Below are 24,815 nucleotides of genomic sequence, written 5' to 3' on the forward strand. Positions count from 1 at the left end.
AGCGTCAATTTTGCAAAAATAGCAATATTTTTCACATTTTTTTATATGAAATTCCCCCCCAAAAAAATGTAAAAATCAAAATTTTTTAACATTTTCGGCCAATTTGTTTTATGCTACATATGTTTGGTAAAAAAAAAATCGCAAAAAGCGTATTTTGATTGGTTTGCGCAAAAGTTATCGCGTTTACTAACAAAGGGAAAGATTTTTGTCATTTTTGTTGTTTTTTTTTTATAACGCGTAATGGCGGCGATCTGCGATTTTTTTTGCGGTACTGCGACATTGCGGCGGACAGATCGGACCCTTGACTGACATTTTTGACACTTTTGGGGTTACCAGTGACATTTCTACAGTAATCAGTGCTATATATATGCACTGTTACTGTAAAAATACACTGGTAGTGAAGGGGTTAACTTTATTTGGGAGGGCGGGGCTGTGTGTGTCCCTAGGGGCGTGCTTTCTACTGTGATTGGCTGTGGCTTTAGCTGTAAGGACACTGATCAACGGATCTACATACTAGATCCGTGTGATCAGTGTCTTTACACAGGGGAGAATGACAGGCAGCTTGTTTACACAAGCTGCCTGCCTTTCTCCCTCTCCCCCGCCGATCGCCGAGTGGCCGGCGGACATCGGGTCCGCTGGTCACACGCGCGGGGGGGGGTCCGTGACCACGCGGGGGCGCGCGCTCGCTCCCTAGACCCTCACAAGCTAGTGACATAGCCCTACGTCACTTTGCCTGTGAGGGGCTGACCGCCGACGTAGATAGTCGTGCGGCGGTCGGCAAGTGGTTAAATGCCACGGCCTACCTGAGTATTGTTGCTGACCATGTCTATTTTATAACTACAGTGTCCCCATCTTCTGATGGCTCCTTCCAGCAGGATAATGCACCATGTCACAAAGCTCCAATCATCTCACCACTGGTTTCTTCACCATGACAATGAGGTCACTGTCCTCCACACTCACCAGATCCGGTCACTGTACTCCAATGGCCTCCACACTCACCAGATCAGGTCACTGTACTCCAATGGCCTCCACACTCACCAGATCAGGTCACTGTCCTCCAATGGCCTCCACACTCACCAGATTAGGTCACTGTCCTCCAATGGCCTCCACACTCACCAGATTAGGTCACTGTACTCCAATGGCCTCCACACTCAACACATCTCAATCTAATAGAGCACCTTTGGGATGTGGTGGAATGGGGGATTTGTGCCATGGATGTGCAGCCGATAAATCTGCAGAAACTGCGTGATGCTATCATGTCACTATGGAACAAAATCTCTGAGGAACGTTTCCAACACCTTGTTGAATCTATGCTATGAAGTATTAAGGAAGTTCTGAAGGCAAAAGGGGGCCCAACCCACTACTAAGGTGCACCTAATAAAGTGGACGGTGAGTGCATACAGTTATGTTGGACCAAGCTGGAACAATGTTACTATGTATAAAATATCCAGACCTGGAATTCTTCTCTAACTTTTATCAAGTGTATATTATTTCTACTCCAAGGTTTCACCTCTAGACTTTCATAGTTCAGTTATTCCCTTTTCTTCCTCCTCAACACCGGACTGTTATCTTCCGTAAACTGCAGATATTGTACGCCAACACATGTGCTTTATTTCTTTTAACGAAATGTTATATTCCGAGTATCTTTTCTGCCTCTGGCTTTGTAAGATCTGATGAAAGAGGCCTTTCAGAACCCCCCAAACACCTTGCTTTGCTTTGTGGGCACGCTAAAAAATGTACTTGGACTTTGAAGGATGTATTTGGTGCTCCTTGTTCTTTACACTGGACGAAGTTGTAGGAAACGCCACCCAGTGACTTCCTGATCTGGGAGCTGCTTCACAACTTATTACACCTTATCGTGTCAGCTCTATAGATTCCTTAATGGATAACGGAACGCTATTTGGGGACCCGGGGCTCCTAGTCTACAGCAGATACGCACGTGTTAATCAGACAGCAATAAAGAGGTTTAAAGTGACACGAAGCAATATCCTTATTCTCCAAAAATAATCCATACACATCCACTGCCTAACCACTTTCCACCCAGGCCAATTCTGTAAAAATCATCATTTTTTTGCTAGAAAATTACTCAGAACCCCCAAACATTATATATATACATATTTCTTTTTAGGAGAGACCCTAGAGAATAAAACGGCGGTCATTGCTATGGACAGTCATTGCTATTGTCACACGGTATTTGCGCAGCAATTTGAAAAAAAAAAAATACGCTTTATTTAAAGAGGAACTGCAGTCTGCTAACAATTTGTAATAAAAACATATTTGCCATTCTGAAGCTTCCCTCCAACCACTTTGCATATTATTTTATATATACTGTGATTCTGTACTTGGCAAATATGCTGCAGAATTCTCCATCCACAAAGTCTGGCTGCAGCCATTTTAACTGTGGGCAGCTGAAGCTGCTGACTGTTCACTTCCTGGATTTACACAGACACACAGACACACACACACACACACACACATTGTGTATATATATATATATATATACACAGACAGACACACACACACACACACACACACACACACACACACATATATATATATATATATACACAGACAGACACACTCACACCACTGCTTGTCTGCACATTTCTCCCCTTGATACTCATGGATTTCTGCAGTCTCCTGTTATCTCCACCCCCTTTCAGCCCCCTTCAGCTCTGCAACTCTTCTTGGCTCTCCTATGACCCACCCCTCCTCCCTTGCTGGCAAATTCCCACGAGAGCAGCAAAAAAAGGTTTTACTATCTAAAGTTCAAACAATAAAGGCAGAGGACTTATTACATAGAAAGATGAAAAAAAGGTCCGCTTTAACGTTAATTCAAAAAAACACAATACATTGGTTTAAAATTGAGCACACTTGTGGAATGGTGCCAAACTTTGGTACTTACAAATCTCCATAGGTGACACTGTGAATATTTTTTACAGGTTACTAGCATCTCTTATGTAGATTTTTAAGGATCGAAGTTTGATTGTGGTCTGCCCAAATACCATGTGACATAGAAAATTGCAACAATCTCCATTTTACGCTCTAGGGTCTCTGCTTATATTATATATATATAATGTTTGGGGGTCCAAAGTAATTTTTGTAGCAAAAAGTACAGATTTTTACTTGTAAACAAAAAGTGCCAGAAAGGGCTTGGTCCTCACGTGGCTATATTACAGGGGACCAAAGCAGGGTGGCAATGTTCCCATATACAATAGGACCAGGGCAGGGTGGCTACGTTCCTACATACAGTGGGAGGAAGGCAGGGTGGCTACATTCCTATATACAGTGGGGGCAAGGTGGCTACATTCCTACATACAAAGAGAGCAAGGCAGGGTGGATACGTTCCTACATACAGTGGATCAAGGTAGGGTGGCTACAGTCCTACATAAAGTGGAAGCAAAGCAGGGTGGATACGTTCCTACATACAGTGGATCAAGGTAGGGTGGCTACAGTCCTACATAAAGTGGAAGCAAGGCAGGGTGGATACGTTCCTACATACAATGGGATCAAGGTAGGGTAGCTACAGTCCTACATACAGTGGGATCAAGGCAGGGTGGATACATTCCTATATACAGTTGGATCAAGGTGGGGTGGCTACGTTCCTACATACATTAGGTCCATGGAGAATGAATGTAGCCACCCTCTAATAGAAGGTTGGATCATTGTAGAAAAGAAAGGAATTTGGAGATCTGGATGTTTTACAACAGGCAGTTACTCTCATGTGGTTTCAGGATGGACTGATTAATACCTTAACCTTATTGTCATTGTTCTTACTGTCAGGATGTGATAGTGCTACAGAGCTTCTATGCTTTGTCCATGCAATGAGCCTATGTAAAGCTTTACATGTCTGACAATATGAAACTATCTCCTTATATTATCCTTTTGCAACAGCTGTTGGCTGACATCACAGAGCTGCTCCAGGCACTGGAAGGATCCTGACCATATTGTCAGGATCCACCCAGATGCCTGATCGGCAGTAGGATCAGCCTCTCAAAGTGTGGCTGAGAGCCGGAGCTAGCTGCTCCCAGCCTGGCGCTCCAGTGAGCACAATAGTGGCAGAGCAGAGAGTGATGGCTGACAGTCACTGCTCTCTGCTCAGAGCGGACTGAGAACTGAGTGAACGGTGGTCAAGTGATTGCTCAGTTATCTGGCTTAGAGCTGGCAGGGGACAGCTGCAACATCAGCATGGAGGTATGTATGTTTGCTTTTTTAACAACCCCAAACCTCTCCTTTAAGAATATACTGTATACATGAATATCATTTTTTTAAACCAGAGTTTTAGTGTCACTCTAGTTCCTGTAAATGTCTGCACTTCAAAGTTGGCACTGAGGATACAGTGGATTGGCGCTATACTACATCCAGGAAAAGCATGACCAATAGCCCTCTTCAGTAACCTGTAAGAAAGCACAAGTCAATGGCAGACACATGACAGCCACCTTTCCGGGACCCAAAAAATGGCAGCCCCTGAACCATACAAGGCCCAAGCCCGTGCTTTTAGCACTGGAGCATAGAGCTTTGTGATTTAGGTGCAGGTGGAGGGTACAGGTGCAGCCCTACTGCTGACAGCCTGTAAAGCACTGTGAAAGGTTGAAATCTGCTGTAGCTGGCATTCCAACCTCCCGCTGACGTCACTTCTGGTCAGACGACTTTTGCGTTCCCGCCACCTCCAGCGTGATTTCTGCTGTTCCCCCGCAAGCACACTACCATCTGGGACCTGTATTAATGACCTCAGGAATCCCAGTTACATGGGCCACAGGCCTCTTGATGCGCCTACTTCTTTTATCCTTTATGTCAGTTGCCAATTGGCTTTTAATAAATCCATTGGATCTACCTGCTACACTTAGTCTGGCACCCCCTTGTGTTCCTTTTTTTCCTACAGTGTTTGCTTTGCTCTATGAGTCTATGGGGAGCTGCCGTTGAGGTTGCACAGCTACTCACATATCTTTATGGACTTGACTCATTTGGACTTTTATCTATAACAGCCTTTTTCAACCAGGCTGCCCAGGCACCCTGGGGTGCCTTCAGGTTTCTTCAGAGGTGCCTTGGAAAAATGATTAAAAATCGCCCAAAAATTGTATACAAGCCACCAGGTGGATCAAGCCTAACTTTTAGGTAAACAAAGCCACAGGGTTTGACTCTCCAATCTGATGTAGGAAGGAGCATCAGGGGAGCATAGCGAAGATGAGTCAAAGAGGGACTCACGGGTGGGCTTTCAAGAGACTCCTTCAATCAGTCCTAATTGGGCAAAGTGACAGAACTTCTTTGAGACAGTTGCCTGTGAGCTTCACTGTTGTCATCGCCCTCTCCCTTCACATGAAGCCCCTTAAAGTGCAAATGTGGAACACAGTGTGAGGTTTACCAGGATGGGTAGGAGAATGCAAATACTCCTCTCAAATGAGGCGCCTGTGCCATAGAGAAACATACATAGGCAGTGTTAGAAAATACTGGAACTCAGTTATAGGTACCTAAAAACGTTAATTCATTAAACTGGCTTAAAATGCTGCTGCGGCTGATGCATTTCAGTCTACAGGGCCTTATTGATAGCTATGATTAGGGCCAAATAAGCTGAAAGGCATCAGGGGGATTGTCAAGTGTCAAATAAGTTTAGACCATGGGTGTCCAACCTTTTCGCTTCTCAAGGCCACATTGAGTGTAGAGAAACTTTCTCGGGCCGCATATAAAATATATACTATAGTTAAGGTATATAAGTAATAAAACGCTGCCGCACCCTTCCCGCACCGCCACGCCCCCCACACTAATTTAGCACAACTAGAGGATGATCAAATGAAATGGAATCAGTATACAGAGGTTTACTTCTTCTGAAAGATAATAAACGACCATGACCACTTCAGTGGTTTGAAGTGGTCATGGTGGTAGGAGTCAGAAACACTGCACATTCTCGCCTCCCCCCCCCCCCCCCCCCTATCGAGGCAGCTTCTGCTTACAGTTAGTTGGAAGCTGCTGTGGCCGTGCCCCCGACCCGGGGGGTAGTGGGCTACATTGCCTGCGGTTCTGGGCCGCATGCGCCCCCCGGGCCGCAGGTTGGACATGCCTGGTTTAGACTAAATATATTTTTTTAGAAATGAATCGCCCTCTCTGTAATACCCTACCTTCATCGCTGTCCCCAGCAGACTCACCGCACTGCAATCCTGCATTGTTCCTCTTGTGGGTGGCATGAACCCAGCATGACCTCTAACACCCGTTCTCTGCAGCATTCAGAAACACCAACCACAGAAGAAAGAACAGGACCTGTGGTGTGACATGACTGGACCACACACGGAAGCATTAACGTTGAGTACACATCGGCCGAAATCAGCCCTTACAGTAGAAACTGGCCGACACTCGGCCTGTGTGTACAGCTTCCTGTCTGACAAAGGCCGGTCTCACGACCAGCTTCAGTCGAACATGCATGCTGGGAAACCAGTATCCAATTAGCGCTTTGCAAATGCGGAAAAAAAAAATCCTCACTTTAGATGTGGTTAGATCTTTGAGCCCATACTGGAGTTCAGTTTTAGTAAATGTCAGTTTTGGTTTTGAGATTCAACATTTGGGGGGGGGGGGGGGGTGGGTACCATGATATTCTCCAGGTTTGCACATAAAAAGGCACAGGACCTAAAGTAAATGAATACAATGAATGCAAAGCGGAATCATGTACAGGAATTTACAGGCATGGCTGCAGGCATTCAGCATTCCAGGCATCTTGCCACATTTGCACACGGTAAATATGAGGAGTATTTTGCATTGTCGGTGCATGTAAACATCAGTAGCATCATGCTATCATTCACAAACAGCTTATGGTAATTAGAGGACTCCAAAAAACTGAAAGTATGGAGATTTGAACCCGCCGACCCAATACCACCTGTCATAACATATCCCGTGTTAGGAGTATGACACCTCATTGTGGTCGGGTTCCGCAATAGTCCATGCAGACAGTCCTTTCCTCCAATGTATTCTGAGTGTTCTCGTGCTACAGCAGCTTTCTCATCCTGCGAGTCTGTTTGTCGATGCTGAAAACCGATCTGTCCACAGAAGATGTGATCTCATCAAGGGCTTCGTCCTGACGCTCCAGCTCACTCTCAGCTTCCAGCGCAATGCACTTCAGCTTCATCAGGATCTGAAAACACAGGGCGACATTTTATTTCCTAATAGGAATTTTTGACATAGTGGTAGTAAAGGTTACATTTTAAAAAAAATAAGATAATAAACATGGTATGACCTTAACTAAAACCTGAGCCGCTGAAAGTACTATCTATCTGTTGATCCTCACTGCTGGCGAGTGCCAGCATCCAAGAAACTCATCCTGGTTTGCTCACTATCTATACAGTGATCTTTACTGTTGGCGAGTGCCAGCATCCAAGAAACTCATCCTGGTTTGCTCACTATCTATACGTGGATCCTAATTGCTGGAGAGTGCCAGAATCCAAGAAGCTCATCCCAGATTGCTCACTATCTATCCAGTGATCCTCACTGCTGGCGAGTACCAGCATCCAAGAAACTCATCCTGGTTTGCTCACTATCTATACAGTGATCTTTACTGTTGGCGAGTGCCAGCATCCAAGAAACTCATCCTGGTTTGCTCACTATCTATACGTGGATCCTAATTGCTGGAGAGTGCCAGAATCCAAGAAGCTCATCCCAGATTGCTCACTATCTATCTGTTAATCCTCACTGCTGGCGAGTGCCAGCATTCAAAAAGCTCATCCCGGCTTGCTCACGATCTATCTGGTGATCCTAATTGCTGCTAAGCGCCAGCATACCAGAAGCTCAAAAACAATAAGGTGATACCACCCTTCTTCTGCGCTTAGAATCCAAGCTCCCCGACCACACTCCCCACGGGACTCACAACTGGCATCTCAGATGGCTACGGTCTTGCTGCCCAAAACAGACTGGGGTAGTCCAACAATACTAGAGGCAAAGAAAAACAAAGAAAGGGCGCACCGACCTAGCGCATTATCCTCATTAATAGGCTTTATTCATGCAACATATAAAATGGCTACTCAAAAACATAGGCGAAAAAAGATCATATCAAGCTCAGTTGCTCCAATGTCAGGAGTAGTCCATAAATTAGTCCATATCCGATGAGATGACGGCTGACGAAAGGATGTAGTACCTCAGCCACACCCCTAGAGGGAGGGGCCCCGAGGTCTGAAGGAGGGGATTAGAGCAATGCATTGCTATTTTAACTGAGGAGTAAGTCATGAAACAGTGGCTTTGAGGAAGAGGCTGAGCCTCGAAACGCGTCAGGCGTCATCTCATCGGATATAGACTAATTTATGGACTACTCCTGACATTGGAGCAACTGAGCTTGATATGATCTTTTTTCGCCTATGTTTGTGAGTAGCCATTTTATATGTTGCATGAATAAAGCCTTTTAATGAGGATAATGCGCTAGGTCGGTGCGCCCTTTCTTTGTTTTTCTATACCAGAAGCTCATCCTGGCTTGCTCCCTACCTATCCTGTGATCCTCACTACTGGCAAGTGGAAGCATCCAAGAAACTCATCCCTGCTTGCTCACTATGTATCTGGTGTTTCTCACTGCTAGTAAGTGAAAGCATCCAAAAAGCTCTCACTGCTGGCGAGTGCCAGCATCCAAAAAGCTCATCCTTGCTTGCTCACTATCTATCCAGGGATCCTCACTGCTGGCAAGTGGCAGCATCCAAGAAGCTCATGCCATCTTGCTCACTATCTATCCAGAGAGAAGCTTATCCCAGCTTGCACACTATCTATCCTGATGTCCTCTCTGGTGGCCAGTGCCAGCATCCAAGAAGCTTATCCCGGCTTGCTCACTACCTATCTGGAGATCCTCACTGCTGGCATGTGCCAGCATCCAAAAAGCTTATCCCGGCTTTCTATCAATTCAGTGATCCTCACTGTTTGTAAGAGCCAGCATCCAAGAAGTTTATCCCTGCTTGCTCACTATCTATCCATGTGATACTCACTGCTGGTCAGTGCCAGCATCCAAGAAGCTCATCCCTGCTTGCTCACTATCTACTCGGTGATCCTCACTGCTGGGGGCTGTCAGCATCCAAGAATCTCATTCTGGCTTGCTCTACAGCATAGTAGAACAGGAGAATAAGACAGCAAAATGCATTGCCCATGTCACCCTGTTGGGTTATAAGCAAAGCTGTTGAGTGAGTTTTGGTTCCAACTGGACCAACTCACCATAACCTGTTGGGTCATACCTTCTCATTACTCCTCAAGCTGTACACCCTACTCCATAGAAGCCAATGTTTCCATGCACTGCACTGCATTGATGTTAACCAACAAGCCTAAAACAGCTGTAAGCCATCTGGCTCTATATTATCAGGCTGTATTTGTGCTATACGCCAGCTCTTCTTCCTGATTAGTTGATATTTTACACAGCCCTACCAGACATGGAGGTGGCTGGCTCGCTGTTGTTGGCATCTCCACCAGGAATCAGGAGGATGATGGAAATATACCCTCTAAAGTGGTTGGGCATCTATACCACCTGGATGAGATTTTGCAGCTTTTCTCTTGATAATGCTTGAACAGAAAGAGTGAATGTGTCAAGTTATAGGCCTTAGTTCACTCTTCCTTAAGCCTCGTACACGCGCAACGATTGTTGGCCGTGAATTTTCAGCCAACGTTCTGATCGGCCGATTGTCGGCTTGTTAGTATGATGCCTCCGACAACCGACTGCGACTTTTCGGCCGAACAAAATCTGGTGTGCAGGCTATAAAATTTTTGTTGGCCGTCAACAGAACGCCCGATTTTCCATCAGTCAGTACAGATTTCGGCAGACAAAAATCAGATGAGCAAGACTGGGCAAGCTCAGAGAAGAAAAAGCACACGGAAAGTAAACCAGCACATGACATCACTTCTGAAGTTGGTTTTTGTTGGCTGAGAAAATTCGTGTGCAGTCTAGAGCACATTTCAACCAACACAACAACACTGGACAAAAGACGGCCGATCGGTCGGCCAACAATAGTTGCGTGTGTACGAGGCTTAAGAGTAGCTTCTGCCCAGGGCCTGTTCACAAGAAACCTCATAAGGGTTTTTTTTTTTTTTGTAGGCCATCCTTCTCATGAACACAAACAACTCAGAAATTGCCCATGTCCCCCCATTGGGTTGTTTAATGGGGTTTAGTTCCAAGTGGCCCACCTCATTATAACCTGTTGGGTCATACCTTCTCATTACTCCCCTAGTTGTACACCCTACTTCATAAAAGCCACGGTTTCCATGCACTACACCGATGTTGAGCTACATGCCATGAACAGCTGTACACCATATGAAAAAAAAAAAGACTACATTATTAGGCTGTATCTGTGCAATATTATTGGTGGGGATTTCCACGCTAAAGAAGTGATTAATGTGGATATATTGGTGTATAGTTTTCAATAAGAAAGCAGCACGATAAATACTCAGCAATCAAGCAGCAGATGATCATAAATGAAGGAAAAATAACGGGGACATAGTGTGATTCTGTATGAGACAATATTTAAGAAGTATCCAACACAAGTGTAGAAAAACTAGATGTGCAGGTGCCGAGGAAAAACCAAGGAAAACGTAGGTCTCAGCAGGTAAGTCCCGGAAAACAAGGTAAAGTAAGAGGAAAAATTTTATTTTCCTCTCTTTTTTATGTTCCTTTTTTATTTATTTTTTGCTGAGTATTTATCGTGTATATTGGAGGAGAGACATCTGGAGAAGTTCATTTTATGACATCAAGCGTATATTGGTCTATCCATTAATTTGGGTGACCCACATATTCTGGTAAGCCTCAAGTTTGCCTATTTGGTGACACCCTCCTCTGGTGTGGCTCCCTCCCCTTCTTTGATTCATCCTCGATTTTGAGACCTACCCGCCAAGACCTGTGGTTCCTTTTGTTTGGATTTCTTGGCACTATATATTTGTGGATTTCACCACTGTTGTTGGACATTCTAATATATTTTTTCACAATTTATGTTGGACATTTTATATATATTCAAAAATATTTTTTTCACGTGGACTTTTTATATCACAATTTGTTTAAAGCGGAGTTCCGGGCGCGAAAACTTTTTTTCAGTGAACATACCCCCGGGACAGTCAGGGCTAGTACATTCCACAATGGCTAGCCTCTGATCTGTCCCGGTTCGCACTTACCTGCAAGAAGAAATACTCACTTATAAAATTTCTTCTCCAGCGTTGCCATCTCTGTTGTGGGCAGCTGAAGCCAGCGCGATCCTCTTCTGCGTCTTCTTCTCCCAGAATGCGCCTGCACCGGCCACTCTCGTCACTTCCGGTGCGACGCCGCATTCCTCCACAGCTTCTGAGCATGTCCAGAAGCTGTTTAGCAGGGAATGCGGCGTCGCACCGGAAGTGACGAGCGGGGCCGGTGCCGTCGCATTGATTCCTGGGAGCGATGACGTTCAGCTCCCAGGAATCATTGCAAGACAGGAAGTGACGGCGGAGCCACGGCACAGAGGGAGGAAGTACAGAATAGGTGAGTATTTTCAATCTACAATTACAAGGTGAGTGAAAAAAAAAAAAAATGCCTAACTATCCAATTCCTTTTCAGGTGAAGGAGACCAAGCGGATGGGCACAAAAAAAAAAAGGTTGATTTTGTGCCCGGAACTCCGCTTTAAGGATCGTTAATGAATCATTTTGCGTAATATCTAGTACTCACTATTCTGTTTCCGTTAGCGCTCACATATCTTTATACTTGTATCTGTGCTATACACCAGCTGTTCTGGATGTACAGTTGGCCAAGGGGCAGAAAAGTATGATTTGTAAGTGAACTAGACAGTGTTTTGACAAAGTTGCCAAGAACCACAAAATTGGTCCTCATATGTCCCATACATTCACTCACAATTCCTGCTTTGTAGCACAGAGACAGCTGAAGGAAAGCTGTAATGATAAGGCCTGCTCCTCTCCCAGCTTTGCTCCAGCGGCGGATGAGGTTAAGAAAGGAGGGAGATAGCGAGGAGGACGGAGCTGGGGATTTTCCCGTTTACAGTATGCAGAGTTTATAGATAATTTGTGAGTGTCAGTTATCTCTCTTCCTGAGTTATTAATGTCCTGGATCAGCAGTGTGTACACTGGATACAAACACAGAGCTCAGCCCCGGGTAATTCTCTCCTCATAGGTCATAAATGTTTATGTCTACTGTATATAAAATGGAAGAGCCCAGGATTATAGCTCTTCAGAGGGATTTATAAAACGGCTCGTTAGAGTAAATCGACTTTCATAAACTCACAGTTGGCTCATAACGACTGTACCGGCACAAATACAAGATACGTTTCAAGCTGAGCTCCAGTCAAGGATGAACTTTTCGTATTTTAGCGGATACAACAGAGGTGCCAAGGATCTCATATTGGCACCCATCTTTGGTTTGTTCTCTTGCTGGCTAAACCCTCTCCTGCCTCCTGTATCCTCAATTCCTTAATATTTCATAGTGGGAGCCTGCAGAAGATGAGGTGTTTTATGGGTCCAAACACCTTCTTCTGTAGATCCTGAAGTTACCAAACAACAGATTTCTGACCACCAAACCAAAGGCCTGCTGTGATGTTATTTACTGCTAACTGCTTGAATCTGAACCCAAACCGGACACACCCAAATTAAAAAGTGACTCTTTCGCTAATGAAGTTTCCAAGAAATGGTACCCTGCAAAGAAGATCATTCAAGAGGAATTTCCCCCTACCTATGCAAAGCTAAATGCAGCCTCTCTGATAAGCATTCCTGTATGATATGAAAAAACAGCATACTTACTAGTCCATAGTGTCCAGCGTTGTCTTCCTTGCAACTGAATCTTGAATCCTCGGTCATCGGGAGGTGGCTGTTGCTTCTTGATTATTACATCTGGCCCTCTGATGGTGTGCTGCATGAGCCTGCGCATGCTGTGGGTCTTTCTGCCAGGCCCCAAATACTTTAAGACCCCGTTCACACTGGGGCGACATGTCAGGCGACCTGGTCGCCTGACAGGTCGCCTGCCATAGAGAAGCCGCGGACCCGTTCTAATAGGAGCGACACAAGTCGCTCCGACTTAGAAAAAGGGTCCGGAGCTTCTTTGGGCGACCCGGAGCGACCTGCATAGACTTCAATGTTATGAAGTCTGTGCCGGCCACTCCGAGGTCGCGGTGCGAGCTGCGCACCGCGACCTGTGAGGTCGCCCCGGCAAGTAGCGGAACCCCAGTGTGAACGGGGTCTAATAGTACCCGTGATCGAAACTGCATGATACTTTATCCCTTGGGCCCGGCTTACATGGGACGGATTCCATTCAGCAGGGGATCCCCTGCTGATCAGAGCAGAGCCGGTGGATGACACATCCATGTCTGCTCAGTTTCTGCATAGCAGACATGGACAGAACCCACTCTGCTCTATGGGCGGCCAGCAAATGGAATTCACTGTCTGTTTACACCCGGCTACCTCCACTCCACCATCGTATTCCTTTTTTTTTTTGATCAGACCCAGAGACAAGCAGATGTAAATAGACACAAATCCGTTTACGGCCGCCTGTCCATAGAAATACATGGACCTTCTGATCAGCTCTGTCTGAAAAACTGACAGGCGGACCTGATAAAAAAAAGGGTCTGAAAGGGGCCTTACTGAAACGCCGCCTCCTGGAAAGCTAAATGTGGGCAGAGACGGAGCGTACCCGGAAGCGGAAGTGACGTCCATACCATTACGAGCAGAATGCTCGCAATACTGCCAATTTTTGTATGCTTCTTTCTCAATAAATTACTGAAATTGCTACACCATGAGAGGATTATTTCTATCTCCACTTCCAAGAGAAACTATAGATGGATCAGTGTAATTAACAATTACATAGTGGCAGGAGCTATTGCATGGGCTATCTGTATCCAGGACCCCCCAGAGAATCCAGCTTATTTAAAGAGGCTTATCACAAGAAAAAGAGAGGTGAGAGGCTAATGAGCACTGGGTTGGTGGCACTTTAATGAAGATGACCATCACTTACCTTTAGCCATCTATTGGTAGAGGGATTCACCGAATACACCCCACAGGACACTCACTTATATATATATATATATATATATATATATATATATATATATATATATATATATATATATATATACATACACAATATACAATGTATATATAATATATACATATATTTTACTGATATATATATATATATATATATATACAGTGCCTTGCGAAAGTATTCGGCCCCCTTGAACTTTTCGACCTTTTCCCACATTTCAGGCTTCAAACATAAAGATATAAAACTGTCATTTTTTGTGAAGAATCAACAAGTGGGACACAATCATAAGGTGGAACGAAATTTATTGGATATTTCAAACTTTTTTAACAAATAAAAAAACTGAAAAATTGGGCGTGCAAAATGATTCAGCCCCTTTACTTTCAGTGCAGCAAACTCTCTCCAGAAGTTCAGTGAGGATCTCTGAATGATCCAATGTTTACCTAAATGACTAATGATGATAAATAGAATCCACCTGTGTGTAATCAAGTCTCCGTATAAATGCACCTGCACTGTGATAGTCTCAGAGGTCCGTTTAAAGCGCAGAGAGCATCATGAAGAACAAGGAACACACCAGGCAGGTCCGAGATACTGTTGTGGAGACGTTTAAAGCCGGATTTGGATACAAAAAGATTTCCCAAGCTTTAAACATCCCAAGGAGCACTGTGCAAGCGATAATATTGAAATGGAAGGAGTATCAGACTACTGCAAATCTACGAAGACCTGGCCGTCCCTCTAAACTTTCAGCTCATACAAGGAGAAGACTGATCAGAGATGCAGCCAAGAGGCCCATGATCACTCTGGATGAACTGCAGAGATCTACAGCTGAGGTGGGAGACTCTGTCCATAGGACAACAATCAGTCGTATACTGCACAAATCTGGCCTTTATGGAAGAGTGGCAAGAAGAAAGACATTTCTTAAAGATATCCATAAAAAGTGTAATTTAAAGTTTGCCACAAGCCACCTGGGAGACACCAAACATGTGGAAGATGAAACCAAAATCAAACTTTTTGGCAACAATGCAAAATGTTATGTTTGGCGTAAAAGCAACAGAGCTCATCACCCTGAACACACCATCCCCACTGTCAAACATGGTGGTGGCAGCATCATGGTTTGGGCCTGCTTTTCTTCAGCAGGGACAGGGAAGATGGTTAAAATTGATGGGAAGATGGATGGAGCCAAATACAGGACCATTCTGGAAGAAAACTTGATGGAGTCTGCAAAAGACCTGAGACTGGGACGGAGATTTGTCTTCCAACAAGACAATGATCCAAAACATAAAGCAAAATCTACAATGGAATGGTTCACAAATAAACATATCCAGGTGTTAAAATGGCCAAGTCAAAGTCCAGACCTGAATCCAATCGAGAATCTGTGGAAAGAACTGAAAACTGCTGTTCACAAACGCTCTCCATCCAACCTCACTGAGCTCGAGCTGTTTTGCAAGGAGGAATGGGCAAAAATTTCAGTCTCTTGATGTGCAAAACTGATAGAGACATACCCCAAGCGACTTACAGCTGTAATCGCAGCAAAAGGTGGCACTACAAAGTATTAACTTAAGGGGGCTGAATAATTTTGCACGCCCAATTTTTCAGCTTTTTATTTGTTAAAAAAGTTTGAAATATCCAATAAATTTCATTCCACTTCATGATTGTGTCCCTCTTGTTGTTGATTCTTCACAAATTACAGTTTTATATATTTGTGTTTGAAGCCTGAAATGTGGCAAAAGTTTGCAAAGTTCAAGGGGGCCGAATACTTTCGCAAGGCACTGTAACTGAGGCTAGCAGGTTCGCTTTCATAAATGGATCTGTGTCACAATTTAATCGGTCAGGGTTTAATCAGACAGGTGGCTGCTTTGTTTGATCACCTCTACAAATGGCCACCATCAACTAAACAAAGTACTAGGATCAAGGCCACAAGGCCGGGGCCCAGAAAGAGCCAATCGCTATGATATGAGCGTGTCTGGCACCCAGCCGGGGAGACACGGGCCTCATTATAGATATTAATCAGATAAGAGCGCGGCTTGTCGAAGGAGACTTTTATCCCTGCTGACGCTGCTGTTGTCATCGGCTCGCTCTATACCTGTGGGTCCGACCTTCTGAGTGATTAACACAACTTGGTATGAAAACCACAGCCTTTGATCAAGAAGAGGGACATGCAGCAAGGTATAGTCAACCTGTCATCTATATCTGAGTTGTAAGAACTAAATTGATTAGCTCACCGATAAGGATTCAGTTCTATGCCATACATAATATTAATTACATCATGTTAGATAAAAGTGCCAAAAAAAAAAATCTGTATTTTTAAGTACAAAACTGGTTACCTCAAAAAAACAAAAAAAAAAAAAAAAGTCAAACCTTTGTTCACATTTTAACAGAAATTGTCCTATATTAAAGAAAAGGCTGGAAATTGGCCTATATTAACCACTTGCCGACCAGTCACTGGACTGTACTGCGGCAAAGTGGCTCGATTCCGTCCAGCGACGTAGGTCTACGTTGCTGGACTCCTCCCCTTGTGGGTGGCGCCAGAGGCTCGCTCCCGGTGTATTCAGTCACAGCGGGAGTCGGGCCAGGGAAGGGGCAGCGGCGATTGCTGCTGCTCTTCCCCGATCGTCTGGGAATCGAGTTTGGAGATCCGCCCGCTTGTGTAAACACAAGCGGGCGGATCTCCTAAGTGACAGACAGTGACAGATTGCAGGGTTCAGCATAGCTGAACCTGCGATCTGTCCCTGTGTCACTCAGTCCCCTCCCCCCACACACGTCAGTAAGCACTAGGCATACATTAACCCCTCCCTCTCCAATAAAATTAACCCCTTCCCCGCCAGTGTCATTTTTACAGTAACAGTGCATATGTATAGCACTGATTACTGCAGTAATGTCACTGGTACCCCCAAAAGTGTAAAAAATGTCAGTCAAGGGTCCGATCTGTCCGCCGCAATGTCGCAGTCCCGCAAAAAAAAAATCGCAGATCGCCGCCATTACTCGTTAAAAAAAAAAAAACACCAAAAATGACAAAAAATCTTTCCCTTAGTAAACGCAATAACTTTTGCGCAAACCAATCAAAATATGCTTATTGTGATTTTTTTTTACCAAACATAGGTAGCAGAAAACAAATTGGCCAGAAATTTAAAAAAAAATTGATTTTTAAATTTTTTTGGGGGAATTTCATATAAAAAAATGTGAAAAATATTGTTATTTTTTCAAAATTTACGCTCTTTTTTTGTTTATAGCGCAAAAAGTAAAAATCGCACAGGTGATCAAATACCACCAAAAGAAAGCTCTGTTTGTAGGAAAAAAAGGACGTAAATTTCGTTTGGGTACGGCATTGCACGACCGCGCAATTGTCAGTTAAATTCGCACAGTGCCGAATCGCAAAAAGTGGCCTGGACGTAAGACAGCAAAATCCTCCGGTGGTAAAGTGGTTAAAGGAAAGTCTGGAAATTGGCCTATATTAAAGGAAAGGAAAGTCCATGCTTTATTTACACAAAAGTCAACATTTTTCTTTTAGACATATCACTTTTGATGAAAGAGTAATATTAATACTGTATATACAATATGTGGCCAAAAGTCTTTAGACACCTAGCCATTACACGTACTGTATATTAGCTTGTTGGACTTCCTATTCTATCACTATGCCGATTTATGGGTTTGCCCCTCTTTGGGGCTATAACATCCTCCACTCTTTTGGGAAGATTTTCCACAAGATTTTGGAGGGTGTCTTTTTGTGCCCATTTGTGAGGTCAGGTACTGATGTTCAATGAGAACAAAAAAAATTCAGTAGGTTAGAGGTAAGAGATCTGTGCAGGACACTCGAGTTCCTCCACAACAAACTGGTCACACAAAACTGGTCAAACCATGTATTTATGGAGCTGACTTTGTACACAGGGGCACAGTGATGGAGAAACAGAAAAGGGTCTTCACCAAACTGCTACCATACAGTTGAAGGCGGACAATTGTCTACCAGGTCCCTCTTAGGTGCAGGTTCCTACTTTGACTTGGAAGTTAATGCTTGGCCCTTTCTTTTGCTCTATCTATTGGTTTACTGATATGATGGGTGACCTCAACATACAGCTGGGGGAGGAGGTGCGATCAACCTCCAGACCCCTGCAGTGGTGTATTTGGGACTTCAAGAGGTACCCTGTCATAAGAGGATCATAGAGGCTGAACTCTTCTTTTGGCATGCCAGTTCCCTTGATGTCATGCCGCTGTTTTGGCTTCTACTTTTTAACCACTTGCCGACTGCCTAACGACGATTTACGTCGTCAGTCAGCCCCTCACAGGCAAAGCGACGTAGGTCTACGTCGCTAGCCTGTAAGGCTCTACGGAGCGAGCGCGTACAGCCGGAGATGCGCTCCCGCTCGCTCACGGACCCCCCCGCGCATGTGCCCGGCGGACCCGATGTGCGCCGGGCACTCGCGATTGTCCGTTACAGCGGGAGAAAGGCAGGCGGCTAATGTAAACAAAGCCGTCTGTCATTTTCCCCTGTGTAAGAATTAAGATCATACGGTTCTACTATGTAGGACCGTTGATCTCTGTTCTTACACCACAAGCCACAGCCAATCACAGTTAGAAGCACGCCCCTAGGGACACACTTAACCCCTCCCTCTCAAAAAAAGTTAACCCCTTCACTGCCAGTGTCATTTTTACAGTAACAGTGCATGTGTATAGCACTGATTACTGTAGTAATGTCACTGGTACCCCCAAAAGTGTCAAAAATGTCAGTCAAGGGTCCGATCTGTCCGCCGCAATGTCGCAGTCCCACAAAAAAAAAATCGCAGATCGCCGCCATTACTCGTTAAAAAAAAAAAACAACAAAAATGACAAAAATCTTTCCCTTAGTAAACGCAATAACTTTTGCGCAAACCAATCAAAATACGCTTTTTGCGATTTTTTTTACCAAACATAGGTAGCATAAAACAAATTGGCCTAAAATGTTAAAAAATTTAGATTTTTAAATTTTGTGGGGGGAATTTCATATAAAAAAAATGTGAAAAATATTGTTATTTTTGCAAAATTTACGCTCTTTTTTTGTTTATAGCGCATGATCAAAAAATCGCACAGGTGATCAAATACCACCAAAAGAAAGCTCTGTTTGTGGGAAAAAAAGGACGTCAAATTTGTTTAGGTACAGCGTCGCACGACCGCGCAATTGTTCGTTAAATTCACGCTGTTACCTGTTACCTGAAAAACAAATGGGTAGTTACGATTTATTTATTTTTTTTTACTTACCTTATTATTGTAGAAAATATACTCACCTTTCCTTCCACTTCCTCCCTCTGCGGCCGCGGCCCGCGCCGTCACTTCCTGTCCCGCAATGCGTTCTGGGAGCTATTACTCATTACTCCCAGGATGCAATGGGCAGTGACGTATGCGGCCGGCCGCTCCTCTCATCGCGTTATTTGCAAACAGGAAATAACGCGATGATAGGCATCCCTATACTATGCCGATCGCATAGAATGCGCTCAAATTTCAAGCTCCCCGACCACTCATTCCACGGGACTCACATACAGCATCTCAAATGGCTAAGATCTTGCTGCCCTATAGCACTGGGGTAATCCAACAAGTACTGCAAACAAAGACAAAGAAGGGCGCACCGACCTAGCACATTATCCTCAATAAGGGCTTTATTAATAAAACATAGAAATGTCTACTTACAAACACAGGTGTAAATCAGTTATACCGAAACCAAATGTTTGAGTATCAGGAGCAGTCCATGCAAAAGTCCCCTGTTCTTAACGGATGACGGCTGATGCGTTTTGAGGCTTCACCTCTGCTATTTATACTTATGAGTTGGACATGGCACAGTGGCTCTGAGGAAGAGACGAAGCCTCGAAACGCGTCAGCCGTCATCCGATAAGGACAGTGGACTTTTGCATGGACTGCTCCTGATACTCAAACATTTGGTTTTGATATGACTAATTTACACCTGCGTTTGTGAGTAGCCATTTCTAAGTATTAATAAAGCCCTTATTGAGGAAAATGTGCCAGGTCGGTGCGCCCTTCTTTGTTTTTGTTTGCCATAAATGTGAGTCTGAGCAAGGGGATTTAAACATATGGTCTGGTCCTGCAATAAATAGATTTATTGGTCCTGCAATAAGGTCAGATTGTTCTGGTCTGAGGTTACTGCATTTATTTTGGCAAATTTTGACCTCCCAAATGTTTGTAGCCCCAAGTGGTGCCTCCTGGGTGTGTTTAATGATATAGAGCTTATTGCTAAGGACACGATTCCTTTGTTTGATGCTTTATTACGCCATTGTGTTAGGGTGGTTTGTGAAAACGCTTAATTAACCAGAATGTAACCAGTGACTCTCAGTTGCATTTAGGGGAAGAAACTGTTGGAAACTGTATTAAAACAACTTTGAAATGAAGGGACTACTCCCCTTGGTCCACCTGCCAGTTTTCAACCCCGGGAATGTGTGTGGCAGAAAGGGCTGGAACGAACCATTCTGCCCACCTTAGAATGACGGCTACCTCCAGAGCCAACAGGACACTTTTTGTGCCCCCTTTGATGATTGACATAAGCCAGGGCCGTGGCATTGTCTGATTGAATGTGCACTGGACAACCCTGAAGACAATCTCTCCAATGGTCCAGACACAGTCTGATCGCTCGGAGTTCCGAGACATAGATCAGTAGTCTGGACTCTTCCAGCGTCCATATGCCCTGAGCAGAATGCTTGCCAAGGATGCCTCCCCAGCTGGACAGGCTGGCATCTGTGGTGACCACTGTCCAATACAAGGGGAGGAAGGGTTTGCCCAGCTGATAATGTTCCTCTCCCATAGCATAGCAGAGGATGCGCAACATATTGGAATGTAAGGTAAGCATCCTTGATGTTGATAGAGGCAACAAAATCCCCCTGATGCAGGGATGCCACCACCGTGCGAATGGACTCCATCCTGAGCTTCTGCACCAGCACAAAGCAGTTCAGCACCTTGAGGTCCAGGATGGGACGCACCTTGCCTTCCTTCCTGGGAACTGTAAACAGGTTTGAGTAAAAACCCTGAAAACGTTCCAAAGTCAGAACTGGGACAATCACCCCTTGAGGTAACAGCTCTTGTACCACCCCAAACAGACCCTGTAAGCAGTCTGGGGACGGGTGCAAGTTGGAAGGAAAGAACCTTGCCGGGGGACAAGAGCAAAACTCGATCTTGTAGCTGGACCGAATAACTTTGTGGACCCACATGTCTTGTACCAGGGAAGTGCACGGGCCAGGAAACCAGCAAAGACGTCCCCCTACTCCTGATATGGGTGAGGGCGCACCTTCATGCTGAAGGAGCCTTGTCTGTGGGTCTCGAGAAGCCCACTCTCGGCTTGCCAGACCAGGTTCATTTGGATCCTGCAGAGGAGGCCCTAAAAGGCTTCGAGCCCTTGAGGGATGAAAAAACTTCTTATGAGCCGAGAAGGAGGGCCCACATCTAAGATGAGGGTCCTTGCCCTTAGTAGCCTGTAGAAGAAAGGTACTCTTTCCCCCTGTGAGACCTTTAATGATGTCATCCAGGGTAAGGCCATCCAAACAGGCCATCTACTTGAGAGGGAAGATCAGTCAAGGCCTATTTTGAAGTCTGGTCCGCAGACCAGCATTTGAGCCAAAAGACACGCGGAAGGACCACTGCCGAAACAGAGAGCCGAGCCACTTGGGGAGCTGCATCCAAAGAGGCATCACAGATGAAATGCAGCCCCTGGACTAGCTGGTCCGCCAGCTCGGCAAAGGCAGGGGGGAGCTATTCTCCCTCCAGGTCACGGTGTAAAAGCTTAGCCTACTCAGTCAGTGTTTGCGACACCAGGGCAATGGTGAATACCGGCCTCAGTGCCGAACCAGCCAGAGAGTACATATTGCGGGTCACAGCCTCTGTCTTCTTGTCAGCCGTCCCCTTAAAGGCCGGGGACTCTTCAACCGGAATCATGGCTGCCTTGTTCAATCTGGAAATCGGAGAGTACACCTCTTAAGAAGGCACTCCTCATAGGGGTATTGCCTAGCAAATTGCTTAGGGACCCCAAGGGGATGCTTTGGTCGTCCCCACTCTTTAGCGGCAATTCTGCCAAAATAGGCGGGGAAACACCTTAGCCACTCTGGATGGCTTGTGCCAAAGGGAACCTGCGCCTGCATCCTCCATTTTTAAGGCCTCCCACACAGATACAATCAGTGCTTCCACCAGCGCCTTTTCGTGCGTGGTTGCAGATGTGGAGGAATCATCCTCACTATCTGAGGATTCTGAGCGCGTGGTCGCAGAGCCAGCAGAGTGACCCACGTCCGCAGCGTCCGAATGAGATTTAGGATCTGATAAGACAAATGCGGCAGGGGACGGTGGGGGACTCTTTATGCCAGCCCGTCCCCCAAAAGCCACCTACACATTGGACACAAAGGACTCCAGGACCGCCGTCAGTTTATCCATGGATGGTTGGGACCCGGAGGGCCCCACAGCCTCAGAGAGGGGATCAGGTGACTCCATGAGTCACCAGAGGGACCCCAAAAAAAGTGTAAAACACAACAAAGGGACAGCCCCCACCGCGCTGGCAGCACCAACTGGTTGCCAGGCACAAAGTACCAAGCGATCCTCAGCAGAGAGGGAGAGGACCCTGCCAGACTCACCACCCAGCAGAAATAGGCATCCAGAGCCACCAGGATAATCTGCACTCCATGTGCGGCCATCAGGTGAAAAGATCCAGGAGTCATACCATGGGATGAGGAGGGGCTCCCACCGCCTAAATCGCCACCCACAGGGCTCCACAGTCATGGCTGCTGCTATTTTCAATGGCAAACCAATGCAAAATGGCCACTGGACTACACAAACATGGCAGCCTAGCATTAAGCACACAGGCTACAAGAAAATAGCAGCCCCGCGCAGCAATACGAGGCTCCTAGGGACCCAGGAGGGATCCCTAGACCTCATGGACAGGCCCAGGCAGGATGGTGAGCCCTGGCAGGAACCTCCACAAGGTACAACCCACCCACAGCCGATCGTCCAATGGCTGGTGGCGCACCCCCCGCCCCCATCGCCAGCATAACGCACTGCCCCCACCCCAGGAGGTGGACCAGAACCCACACAGCCCCAGCATGAGTGGAGGGGGGTAGGATGGGGGGACAGATTAAATGGGGATGCCTGATAGGAAGGAGGGGAACCCCCGGGGGTCCGACCGTCCCAAGGAGGGGCCCATGTCCAACTCCTAAACCCTCCAGAGGGAGAGGGGGGACAGCTACTCACCACACCAGGAACCAGGCGGGCACTGCTCCAGAAAGAACCCCTCACCAACAAAATGGGTGGGCTGTCGGCCAAGAGGAACACTGCGACTCAGGCTGAGACCCGGTCGTATGCAACCTCGCCAGGCATTTAACTCGCAGGCCAGCCCCCGTCCGGTGTGGCTATGTCGCGGCGGACCTAGTGCAGAGCTGAGGTCTGCGCACGCTCGCTGGCCAGACTAAGGGGATCACGGATCTAGATTATTCAGCCCGTCGCCCATTCCGGCAGTTGATTGTACATCTCACAGGAAAAAAAATTCTATCTAAAAAAAAAAAAATTGCCAGGACCAGAGATTCCAGCAAGGAACTAGGTTCTTACTCCTGACTAGGCAGAAAAAACAGAGTACCTATAGCAGAGTGAGGGAGTACACCCCCTGGGACTGCCCATAGTCATAGCCAGACTTTTTTTCTGCCTAGTGCCCTACTCCTGTAGGGGCAGTATAACCCAATGGTTACGAAGATCAGGAGCTGTGTCTGCTAATGAATGAAAGAGAAATGTACACCCTCGGCAGCTAAAGGGAATAGCAGTTGGGGGGAATGGTTGGGGGTTACCTCCCTCCCCAACCATTGCCACCCAGAAGTAGGAAGTACTGTCATAAGGAAACATGAATCAAAAAATACAAAGTATTACAGAGGGGGGGAGCGGTTATTGAGCAAAAAAAAAAACGGTCACTTTTACTGAACAGCTTGGTCTTCATGTAATTATGAAGAAAATATAATCAAAGGCATGAAAAAAAAAAGAAAAAACTCATATAATGAATACTTTTATTATATGTATTTACCCCAATATTTTTCACAGTTGTGGTCCTTTAAGGTTCCTTAAAATTAATTTAATTTACTCCTCCCTCCTATACTATACTTAAGAACTGTTTTTTTTTTTTAAACCCAGGGGCTTATGCCTTTCGCTTAGCTATGAATGATGTAGTCCCAGCAACCCACAATCTCCTGAGATAAGAACAACCCACACCCCAGGAGGCTTCTAGCATTAAATGCCACACTGCACATGTGCTGGAAGTTCTGTGCATATAGCTGTATGTACACCTGTGCTGTATCCTGCACACTGCGCATGCAGCAATATGTCATCAGGGAGCCTTTCGTAAGAGGAAGCCGCCCCCCTGATGATGTAGGAAAAGAAGATGGCATTGCGTGACCCAACAGGCAGTGGTGGAGCAATGGACTACAGCTGACAATGCTGGATTGCCTGGTTGGGTAAGCATGTTTTTTTAAAGTTAATTCAGCAGATGAGGTAGGAATGTAAGGAGGACGTGGAGTTCCACTTTTATTAGCGGTGGCTGTTTAGGTCACTCTTTGCAGCCCTAATGACGCGGCCTGAGTTCTCTGGTTGCAATTCTTGCCGCATTTTCTGCCTGGAATAAACACAAAACAGAGGACGCAAGCAGATTTCCAGTACGCTAGGCTCTGAAGTCTGGCCAAGCCTTAAACAAATGGTCGGTGGCTATTTCTGAACCCGGGACGATGACAGGCTGTCTAGCCGAGGGACGCACAAACCACTAAGTAATGTCCCCGCAGCAGATGTGCGAGAGGATTAACACTCGAGAGGTACTTCTGCTTCTGGACGGCCTCATGGCCAAACAACACAGGTCACCACCGGGCGATTTGGGGTCACCTACGCCGC

The 24,815-nt window shown here is 45.7% G+C and overlaps 1 protein-coding gene across 1 annotated transcript in view; it reads right to left on the minus strand.

The window, feature by feature from the left end:
* Positions 1-6,736: 6,736 nt before the first annotated feature.
* The window catches only part of SNAP47 (synaptosome associated protein 47), a 110,199-nt gene continuing 92,120 nt past the window's right edge, over positions 6,737-24,815 (minus strand). The window contains exon 5 of the mRNA XM_082259360.1: positions 6,737-7,117. Within this exon, the coding sequence (XP_082115486.1) occupies positions 6,971-7,117 (147 nt within the window). The 3' untranslated portion in view covers positions 6,737-6,970. The remainder of the gene's footprint in view (positions 7,118-24,815) is intronic.

Source organism: Pelophylax lessonae, assembly GCF_965119305.1.
Source record: "Pelophylax lessonae genome assembly, chromosome: 5".
NCBI classification, from domain to species: Eukaryota; Metazoa; Chordata; class Amphibia; order Anura; family Ranidae; genus Pelophylax; species Pelophylax lessonae.